Consider the following 11,181-nt stretch of genomic DNA (forward strand, 5'->3'; position numbering starts at 1 on the left):
TCTGCAGCCTAAGGAATGCCATAACGACTAGAAATCAAAATGGCCAGTGAAAGAAGAGAAATATTAAATATCAGGTCAAGATATCTGCTCACCAGATGAGCTGTTAATCATTCTCCAGCAAAAAGAAATTATAGATCTACTGTATCCCAGTGATGCGAGAGCTCCTCTCCTGTATTGGAGCTGTACTAAGGATGATTATGCCCACAGGGAACAAATCTATTGGATGGGAGATGGGAAGTAGCTGTATTAAATGTTATTTTTCTTATACTTAGGCTATTAACTGTCTGGGGCTGGGTCAGTCTTTTTGTTCTGCATTTGTACAGCGCCTACCACAATGGGGTCTGGTCCATAACTGGGTCTCCTAGACATGGATGATTATACAAATACTAAATAAACTTTTAAACCAGGTTTAGCTTCCCCTTGCCAGTTTACTGGGTGTTCTCTGGGATACATAGGTTGGATCTTCATGCATTTATCTCAACACTTCAACCAGACTTTCCTCTGGTTTTTTTGTACATCTTTGGGTAGGATGCAGTGATTGTGAACAGTGTTGCTTTGACCATTGTGGTGTCTGAAATCTTCTGTTTATCTGTTTAAACAAATTTGACAGGACTAGAGGCAGGGAAAGCTTCCCATCACTGGTTCAGTGGGACTTAGTAGTGACCTGGAGAGAGCGACCCGCTTCAGAGGTGAAATAGTTCAATCACAGGGCACATTTGGTCCTTAGTTTCTGTCCTTACAGACAGACAGCAATGGTGCCAGTCAGAGCCAGCCATGGCTGTGATCTCTGTGATGTAGACATGTGGCACTTGAGAACTGGCTAGAGACCACGCTTCAGCCAAACATTAAGATAACTGCCTGTCCTGGCAGAATAACGTTCTCTGCTTCCTTCAGGACCATTGAGATGGGGCCTAAATGCAGAGACCAAACAAAATAGCAAAGATGAGACACAAAGGGCCAGGTGCAAGCCACAGAATTTTAAAATTACCTAGGGCTCAAAAATTGCTCCCCCTTGTATTATCATTATTCCTCACTATTACTTTCTGGGGAAGGTTATTTTGGTGTTTGTTTTGTATATACAAAAAGCCTTCAAAACATACAGGATCTTTAAACATAAAAAGGGGGAAAGGCTACTGTCTAAAATTTCCCCAGGAATTACCAATAAAGCCTGACCACGAACTGACTCCATAGGTCTGGGTAGTCAGGAGTTTTGTTAAACCCTCCATGGAATTCCTGCATTTTAGGTATTCAAATGCACTTGCTTTGCTTCGACTTTCCTTTAAATTCTCACCGTGTCTGAGTGCTGTCTTCTGGAGGTAACTGATCACAGTGTCTTGAATTCCTAATGCCTTCTTGAGTGGCTCTTTCATATCCTTGGGAATCACTCCAAGTGCTCCTGTCATCACTGGGGTCATCTTTGTTCTAGCTTTCCAGAATCGTTCCACTTTGTGGCAGAGTTCTTCCTACTTCACTGTTTTCTCTTCCTCTTTCTTGTTTGTGTTTCTGTCTCCTGGTCTGGCAATATCAATTAGCATCATCTTGTTTGTCTTCTTTTCTACAACAACTGTGGCCAGCCTGTTTGCCTACACCATTCAGTCTGTGACAATTGTCAGATCCCATAAAATCTCAGCTTCTTCTCTAGAGCACTTCCAATTCAGTGATTGTAATACTGCGTGGTGTGTTTAAGTCTCTGCTCGCCACAGAGGCTCCAGTGATGACACTTGGTGACCTAATGATTATTATTGTAGTGCCCTGAGGCTCTACCTGAGATCAGGGCCCCACTGTGCCAGGCTCAAACACACCCGCGGAGACACAAGTCCTGCCCCCAAGAGTTTACAGGCTAAATAAACAAGACAACGGGTGGGAGAGGACACAGAGGCAGAGAGAGAGGTGGTGCCTTGCCCAGGCATTAGACCCTAAGACCAGGTCTCCTGAATCCCACTCCAGTTTCCTAACTGCTGGGCCACACTGCCTCCTGTTTCAGTTTTAGTTGGCTTTCCCTTTCAGGAACACTGCTAATGACATTCAGCTCCCCTATAGACTTCCTCCAAAGGATGAATTCAGGCATTTCCAGATGTGACTGTTTTTTTTTTTTTATTCTTTCACCTCACAGATCACACGCCTCTCACATCATCGGGTAGGCGATGACAAAATAATTAAGCTCTGAGTCAATCAGGTCTCGATATCTCCTGAAAATATCTCGCAACATTCGATCTTCTTCAATGGTTTCATACCGATTTGTGTAAATCCTCACCTGTGCGGATGAAGCAAAATCCTATTTGTAAGAAGTGCATTAACTGGCCAAAATTAAGCTCCAAAGCCCATGTGGCTATTGAGGTTTCTAGATAAGCCTAATATCTAATAAGACAGGTCAACACTGGGTCAAATCCTGAAGCCCTTGCTCAGTTTTTGCTCGGGCAAGACTCCCAGGCCTGCCAGTGAAAGTTGTGCCTCATGAAATGCTGAGTGAAAACTAAGACTCTCACCAACCCCTCCTTGGGGCATTTCAATGGAAGGAGATACTGGGGAAGGAAAGACTCAGTGGGCTGAAGAGGGCTTCTCCAGGAGCCATAGATTCCTGGGACCTGCACAGATCTTGGGGGATCTATAGAAGCACAAGCCAACTCTGCTCGTCCTAGGACCCTGTTGGCTCTCGGGTAGCATGGCTCATTTAGACCAGTGCGAACATTGCTTCCCCAGGCTGCAGTTTGTTGCAGGACTATGCTTTGCATGGGGCTCCCCAGCTATTGTGAAACAGGGCTGTGTTATTTTGGAATACGCTTCATGGACCTGGTCAGGTCTAGGGAGATCCATGCCTGAATGGTCCTCTCTCAAGTGGAATTTGGAAATACAGTACCTGTATGGTTCTTGCACTTCCTCGCAATCCTTTCCTCCTGTGTGTTAACAGTAACCTTAAACCAGCATTGAGAGGAGGAGGCTGCATTACCCTGTTCATAAATCTATGCTTCTACTTGGGGTTCTTTGGGTGGAATGCAACTTTTGAAACGCAGGATTTTACCTTCATAGTCCGCAAGGTGCATTTCCCTTCTGCTTGATTTTGTAACAGCCTCTCCACAAATGCAACACGGAGGAAGGCCCAGATTTTTAGGAAGAACAGCTTCTTGCATGATAGCACAAGCTGCAGCAGCTCCTCATCCAGTGATTCATGGCTGTTGTTGAATTCGAGTGTTAATTTCTAGAAAAGACAAATAGTAAAGCTCTAGATCAATGGGCCAGGTGTTCTGCTATTGCAATTGCCCTGGGATTCAATCAGCAAGTCTTTCCTTGCGCTGCTGATAGGGTTGGCTTACAGGAAGGTCATTTTTTGTATCTTGGTGCTTATGTAACTTATAATTCTAGCATAATAGCACCCAAAGGCCCCAATCAGAACTGAACCCCGTTGTGCTAGTCACTGTATATAGATAGCCCCTTCCACAAAGAACTTCCAATAGTGATAGAAAATGCATTAAATAATGCCCAGAGTCCCTGTAATGTGTCATTATATGAGGTTCTTGCATGGATTTCCAGAGATCAATTCTGGAGAGTTTGTTTTGATCCCCCAAAACATTTGTGTGTGTGTGGGGGGGGGGAATAATTATAATTCAAAGGGCTGAATGTAAATGAAAGGAACATTGTGATGTGACCGTGCTTGATGCACCAGAGAAAGTTAACAGCAATCACTACTCACAGATGCAAATGACCATTTTCAATTGTTAGCCACAAAGAATGACTGTCAAGGGACATACTAGACATCATTTTTTTCTCTTCCTATAAATCAGGGTTTCTCTAACAGGGGTCGCCGCTTGTGTGGGGAAAGCCCCTGGCGGGCCGGGCCAGTGTGTTTGCCAGCCCTGTCCGCAGGTCCGGCCAATCGCGGCTCCCACTGGCCGCGGATCGCTGCTCCGAGCCAATGGGAGCTGCTGGAAGCGGCGCGGGCTGAGGGACTTACTGGCCGCCGCTTCCAGCAGCTCCCATTGGCCCGGAGCAGCGATCTGTGGCCAATGGGAACCGCGATCGGTCGGACCTGCGGACAGGGCTGGCAAACACACCGGCCTGGCCCGCCAGGGGCTTTCTCTACACAAGCGGCGACCCCTGTTTGAGAAACCCTGCTATAAATTGATTTACATATTAAACCTTGTATAGAAAACCTAGTATAGAAGATGCAAGATTATAAAGTAATAACTTACACTGATGCATATACTTACGCCTAGGAAGATCTCAAAGCACTTTACAATCTCATATCTGAATTGTTTGAAAGGAACACTGTATCTTCCTCCTTCCATTAAACCACGGCCACCTCTGTGGTACAAGGTTGCAACTTTTTAAGAGGGCACAGCAGTTTATGGAGAAGAAGTAATCTTTTCATGGCTGGGACAATCTTTTCTTTGTGTGTGTAAATACATAGTTCAGTGGGCCCAATTGGGATCTCTAGGTGCTAGCTCAGTACAGTTAATAATTAAGAAGAAGTAGAAATAATGTGTCCAACTGAAGCTGATGGAGGAATTTAGATGGGCAGAATGTAATTAGCTAAACTGGACTTTGGTTGGGAAGCTGGTGCTCACACCTCTTGTGGAAAAACTGCCTTGTGGAGCTCTAATGACCTCATGGGTCAGGGTTTCACCTTTACACTGACAATTTGGTACAACGCCCACGTGGCCATGGTTAGATTAGTGACAAAACGGTAAAATGTTGCTGTTCCCACCGTACCTGCAGAATGTGCTTGTAGGCTGGTAAGAGATTGGTGAGGGTCGGCCTCATCGACCAATCCGGGTCACTGAAATAGCAGCTCCGTAGACTGATGCTCCTGAGTGGGATCTCTGCTAAAAGTATCCTGGCTAGACTGTCGTGCTTCATGACTCTTTCAAAGAAGAAGTTCACTTTCAGTTTGGGTGCTCTCTTGGCTAGGTTGGCCCAGGACATCCCCCAAACCACCTGCCCGTGAGGGTCATGGATGTGGCACTTGATGTTTATAGTCCAGAGAGAATGGGCGTTGTGCTCGCACAGGATGTCCAGCAAGTCATCCGAGATGCAGTTGTAATTGAGAGTCAGGATGACCAGGTTGCGGAATGTGGACATAGTCTGGTGGAACAAGGGGCTGCTGTAGATGGAAAGATGGTGGCTGAAGAAGTCTTCTATGTTAATTTCGGAGGCAAAACTTTTGTTTTTCAAGTAGCTCAAAGAGCTCAAAAGCTCACAGCCTTCTTCCAGCGTCACTCTTGCTCCTTTCAAGCTGAGATGAACAAGATGTGTGCCCATTCTTTTCAGGAAAATAGTTAAGTTCTTGATAAACTGATTCTTAATTATGTTTCTCCAGACCAATCGGTCCAACTCCAGGTGCTGAATAGTCAGGGATACCAGACGGCTGTTACATTTGCACAAGCGCGAGAGAAGCCCCCTCATAGTCACTTGAAATTTTCGGGTCAAGAGAGCATTGTAAGGGTTCAGGAACTTGATCTCTAGGTGTTCCAAGTACTTGCCGAATCTCTTGACGTACCACAGAGCAGATTCAAACTCGGATGTGTTTGACCTGGACGGCCGCCCACTGAAGGTGATTGTTCTGGTTCTCCAGAGAGATCCTGAGTACATGGCTTGATTCCATCTCTTACAGACTAAAGCAGCCCGAGATCTGTCCCTGTCGTCTAGCCACCAGAACACATGGCTCAGGCAGACGTTGGGCAAATAAGCCCAGCAACTCTGCTGGAGTTTGCTGTCATTCTCCATCAAGGAGACAGTCAGTCAGTTCCTGCTGGGTGCAAAATCAAAGCTTAGATGGTCTCTAGATCAGGAAGGCTGTGGCTAGTTTGTTTAATGTTACTTGACAGATCAAACACTTCTAAGTGAATAACAAAACTCCTGCCTCTTTACATTCAAAAGCAACAATCCATCCTTTGCCTCTTTACATCCAAATGCTGGTGACCCCATGAGCTCTTAGGTCTAACCTGAGGTCTAACCTAAATCAAAAGAGAAAACAATGAGAAGAGTACAATCACACCAACAGCAAAGGGTACCATTTCAGTTCCTTGGCCTCCATAAAGCTTAAACATCACATGGTAAAATGGTCTCAGTATCAATCTGCTAAATTTTTTGTTTCTGCAAATTCTAGAAGCTCCTAGAAAATACCAATAAAACTGAAGACGTCTCTTGTGGGGGATCAGTTCTTTCTTGAAGCATGCTATGTGCTTGGGGCTGTACAAAGAGTTGCTTTCCTTTGCACTGCAAAGATTAACAGCACGGACTATCTAAATGGACTATCTACATCTGCTGATCTTCGCTTTTCTGGGTTAACATCACAGCCTGTTTCAGGTGGCCCTTTAAAAACCTGCGGAAGATTTTCAAAACATTTTTGAAACTGGTCTAGCTCTGGGATTAGCTCTGGGAGTCAGGAGCTCTGATGGAGAGTGGTGAAAATAAGAGACAAGAAACGCTTGGGATGCAAAAAGAAGTTAGTTACCCGTTCTGCTTAGGAGGCATTCAGACCCCAGCAGCCTTGCTCCCTGCAGGGTTCAATGATCACCTTGCCTGTTCCCCCACCCTAGGGAGCTCAGCCATTGTCAGGGAGCAAGAGGTAGCCTTTGTGATGTCATGGGCACTGACTTGACTTCATTGCAGGCAGGAGCAGTGCAGCCGGCTGAGCAGTGTTACACACTGCGAAGGCAAAGGGGAGGGAAAGATGTATTCTCTGGGGGTTCAGTGTGAAAAGGGAATCTCAGGGCTGGCTGCCGTACATACTTCTCCCTCCCCCACCCCCACCAGGTGATATATCTGGAAGCTAAGCGTCAAACTGTAAAGGCAGAAAGTAGGGCTTGCTACAGCTTGTGACCTAGGAACTGCAAGCCTCATGTGTGACGATTTGGGGATTCTATGTACAACTTACTCCAGTTGGATTTTATGAGCAGTCTGTATTCTTATGTCTTAAACTGTCTCTTTCTGTGTTCTGCCTCATGCTCCTTGTTGAGCTAAGGAGACCGGGGAGTGGTATCAGCATGTTTGTCTATGAATAGATTGGTCTATTAAAAACTGAGAGGGACTCAAGGAAACTTGGGGCAAGAGAGGGGCATGTTTTTGTAGCAGAAGGATCCTTTTTTTTTTACTGAGGGGCCATCTGAATAAGAAAGAAGCTGGCTGCAGGAAAGAAGGGGGAGAAATATCCTGTGAATCAGGGGAAAAGCCTTCTGAAGGATGGGGGGTACTTGGATGTCCCAGAGGACTCTGGCCACATCAAGATTGGTGAGGAAACTGAGGCAGGAAGGGAGGGGGCATAGGTCTTTATTGTTTTGTCTAAGTCTGTATTTTTTTTGTGCTAGCTAAAGTCAGGAATAACTGTGTTACAAACTTTTACAAAGCCTGTTTGTTATCCCTGAAGAGGTAAACTCTAACCCAGACTGCTCACAAGGCTGGAGCTCTGGGGAAGGATGTGCTTACGCCACTGACGTGTCTTTGTGGGGAAGGGATCTGCTTTGGTCCTGGGGGCCTATGGCAACTGCCCTGTGAGTTCCCTTCTGTGATAGAATATGTGCCCAAGAAGTGTGCCAGAGAGGCCAAAGAAAAAGTCGGTGCTTGAATCCACCCAGAGCAAGGGAAGCTGATGAGCACAAAGATCAGCTTTGTGGTGTAGGGTTGCCAATTTTTTTTTTTTTTGGATGAATTCCTGGAGATTTCATCATGTGACATTATCTTTAATTCCTGGAGACTCCAGGGCAACCCTAGTGTGGTGGGACCCAAAAACAGCAGCTGGGTGAATGTGCAGCAGGGGGTCATGACATCATGCATGCAATACAGGCTGGTTCCCACTGGTGATGAGATAAGGCCTTGCTTTCATCAGAACTTTAATAGACCAGGATCTAACTTCTCTCCACTCAAGGCAAAGGTGTATGGAGAAGCCTGTGCTTTGTTAGCAAGTTTGCAGAGAAACAGATCTGGAGAATAAATGTGCTTCTACCCAAAGCAGCCTCGCAACCTACAAGTCTTAAAAAGTGATTAGCTAAGATCACTGACATGCTTCCAGGAGAGCAACGGACGGGGGAGGGGGGAATGATTATTTCCCCAAACTCTACCTAAAAACCAAGCCCCACACACTTGTGACACCAAAATAAGATGCTACTCTCAAGCAGGTTGTGCAGATCTTCCTACTATGACCATCTCTCTTTCTTGCATTTTATTGTCACAATTAGATTTCACAGTTAACAAAATTACATGAATGGGAGCCATTCTCAGCTCTCCACCCTACGTTTTGAAGACTTTTATCTGTAACCATAAAGGCTTGAAACTTTAGACTTTCATTTCACAAACAGGCTTTGAAATGCAGGTTGGCATTTTGTTTTTAATATCAATAGAACTGAGCCAAAACCCCAGGTCAGATGAGAGGAGAACACCCATTAGCGTTGGGGAGTTCCAAATAGAGATATGATTGTAGTCTGAACCCATTGTTTGTTCTTGTTGTTTGTTTTTTAACAGCTGTCCTTATTACACTCAAAATGATCACATGCATAGAGGGCAGTCAGATAAAGGACCAAATTCTGCCTTCAGATAGGGAGACTTGAATGCACATCTGTATCTCAAGGATACTATACATAGAGGGATGTAGCACTCAAAAGCTGATTGAAGCAAGGCAGATCCAGGTCCCTTCTCTCTTTCCTGTAGGGAAAAGGGGGGAAATCATTCTGTAGAAATCTGAAGCTAAGGCACACGAAAGGACAGAGAGGAGTTTGAAATAGTGCATGTTGGGAGTTTTGCGGGGAATTGGGATGATATTAAAGGAAACATTTGTGCAGCTTTCTGGACGGAAATGTATTGGACTATTGGATAGTCTCCTGATTGGAAGTGGCTGAAGCTCCGTCACTTCAGACTTTTAAAATCAGAGCACACAAAACACTAGAAAATTTCTGTGCAACCCAATCCCTACATGGGCACGGAGACAGGTCTTTTCCACCTCTGACTCTGTGGTTCAAAACTCATTGCACTCACTTCTTAAGCTAGAGATTCTTCTGTGGTGGTGTTGCTGTGTTATGTAGCAACACTAGATGTCAGCATTAAGTTTAGCGAAGAGAGAAGCAATGCACAATGGAGTTCACAGTGGGGGGGCGGGGAGAGGGAATTAATAATCAGCTTCACACCACAATCCACCTTCATTTTTCAAAAGGAGGATAAAGTTCAAAAAAAATATCTTGTGGGGAAATGGCTTAACAGTGAGTACTTGAATTATTTTCCTCTGGAGCCGCATAAACAGACTGATTCTCTGCCCCTGTGTTTTCTGTGCATTAAGCCCAGATATACAGCACATACTGTACTGTATATGATTTTGATTCAAAGCCTTGCCAGTAGTGAAAGATGATGTTAAAATGAGATGTTTCCCCCCATCTGTTCATTATAATGTTAAATAGCCACATGGATTAAAACTCATTTTGAACATCAAATCCAGCTGTTCTTACTCATACAAAGCTGTTACGAAGCCAATAAGAGTGCTCTCTGAGGAAGAGATACAGGATTTGGCCCAGGGTGTTAGCAATAACAACTGTGGCTGGGGATTTCAAAAGGCAACCTAAGGTAGTTAGGCACCCAACCGCCACTGAATTGCAGTGGGATCTATGTGCCTAACACCCTCAGGGTCCCAGCTTGTGTGTCCGTCTTAGAGCCAAATACTTGAGTTGGCCCAGAGGTGCTGCCTGTGGTTAAGTTGTGGTTACTTTATTATTCAAAGTGTGCATAAACCTACCACTGGGCTAGGTCACTGTCAACCCACCAAACCACAGCTGTGGTTTTAGATTGCTAAAAAGCTACAGCATCCTCACACGTCTGCAACTCAGTTGCTGCAATTGTTGTTTGTGGCTCACTGCTCCCACTGCATGATTTCTGTAACTGTTGCTCCCATCCTGTCCCCCTGTCTTGCACCATCTCAAACAGCCCAGAATGCAGGTAAATGCCACCCCACCTCCCTCGTATCTCAAGCACAGGTGAGATTAGGGTGACCAGACAGCAAATGTGAAAAATCGGGACGGAGGTGGGGGGTAATAGGAGCCTATATAAGAAAAAGACCGAAAAATCAGGACTGTCCCTATAAAATCGGGACATCTGGTCACCCTAGGTGAGACGCAACTCTGGTCTGCAACATGACAAATCTCTGCATAGAGGAGGTTTGGGGAAGGGGCAGATGAAGATGGCTGTGTTCTTATACATTATACAAACACCTTTCAGCCTGATGGATACCAGTGTGCTTTGCAAGCTGCAAACGGCGATCACATCATCCATCCCTAAAACATAGCTTCCTTTGGGGTGAAACAGAGCAATTATTTAACAGGGCACGGCAATGCTGCACAAAATATATGACAAGGTGCAGAGGGGCCAGCAGGCAAAGAGTTAATTCACTGTTCAAGTCTTCTGCAGGTGTAGAAGGGTGGCTAATGAGAGGGGAGCTGGTGGCCTAATTAGGAAGTCTTGTGCAAGCTATGAAGGAAACTCTTTTCCCCTAGAAAAGAGTTTCCTTCATTGGCCAAACCGGACAGTCTCTACGCAAAAGAATTAATGGACACAAATCTGACATCAGGAATCATAATACTCAAAAACCAGTGGGAGAACACTTTAACCTGTCTGGCCATTCTTTGACAGACCTGCGGGTGGCTATCTTAAAACAGAAAAACTTCAAAAACAGACTCCAACGAGAGACTGCTGAGCTGGAATTGATATGCAAACTAGACACAATCAACTCAGGGCTAAATAGGGATTGGGAATGGCTGAGCCATTACAAACATTGAATCTATCTCCCCTTGTAAGTATTCTCACACTTGCTTCTTATCAAACTGTCTGTACTGAACCATCTTGATTATCACTTCAAAAGTTTTTTTTTTTTTTTTTTCTCTTACTTAATTGGCCTCTCAGAGTTGGTAAGACAACTCCCACCTGTTCATGCTCTCTGTATGTGTGTGTATATATATCTCCTCAATATATGGTTCACTCTATATGCATCCGAAGAAGTGGGTTGTAGCCCACGAAAGCTTATGCTCTAATAAATTTGTTAGTCTCTAAGGTGCCACAAGTACTCCTGTTATTTTTCCCCTAGTAGTAGTCTAGTCATATGAGTGTTGCAGTATTTGTAGCTTGAGTAAGGACTTAGCTGCTCTGTGAAAGCTGGTTAATGCTACGCCTGGTCTTCTAGAGAAAAGTCTATCCTGGTAAGAGACAGCTTCT

General features: G+C 44.9%; 1 protein-coding gene across 1 annotated transcript; it reads right to left on the reverse strand.

Annotated features, from left to right (window-relative positions):
- Positions 1 to 2,125: 2,125 nt before the first annotated feature.
- On the reverse strand, positions 2,126 to 5,721 carry LOC135890676 (F-box only protein 39-like). Its single transcript, XM_065418068.1, has 3 exons — positions 4,708 to 5,721; positions 3,020 to 3,196; positions 2,126 to 2,254 (listed from the first exon to the last, which is right to left on the reverse strand). Exons 1-3 carry the CDS (start codon positions 5,719 to 5,721, stop codon positions 2,126 to 2,128), a joined length of 1,320 nt encoding a protein of 439 aa, XP_065274140.1.
- Positions 5,722 to 11,181: the final 5,460 nt, after the last annotated feature.

This window comes from Emys orbicularis, chromosome 17 (genome assembly GCF_028017835.1).
Source record: "Emys orbicularis isolate rEmyOrb1 chromosome 17, rEmyOrb1.hap1, whole genome shotgun sequence".
Classification (NCBI taxonomy): domain Eukaryota; kingdom Metazoa; phylum Chordata; order Testudines; family Emydidae; genus Emys; species Emys orbicularis.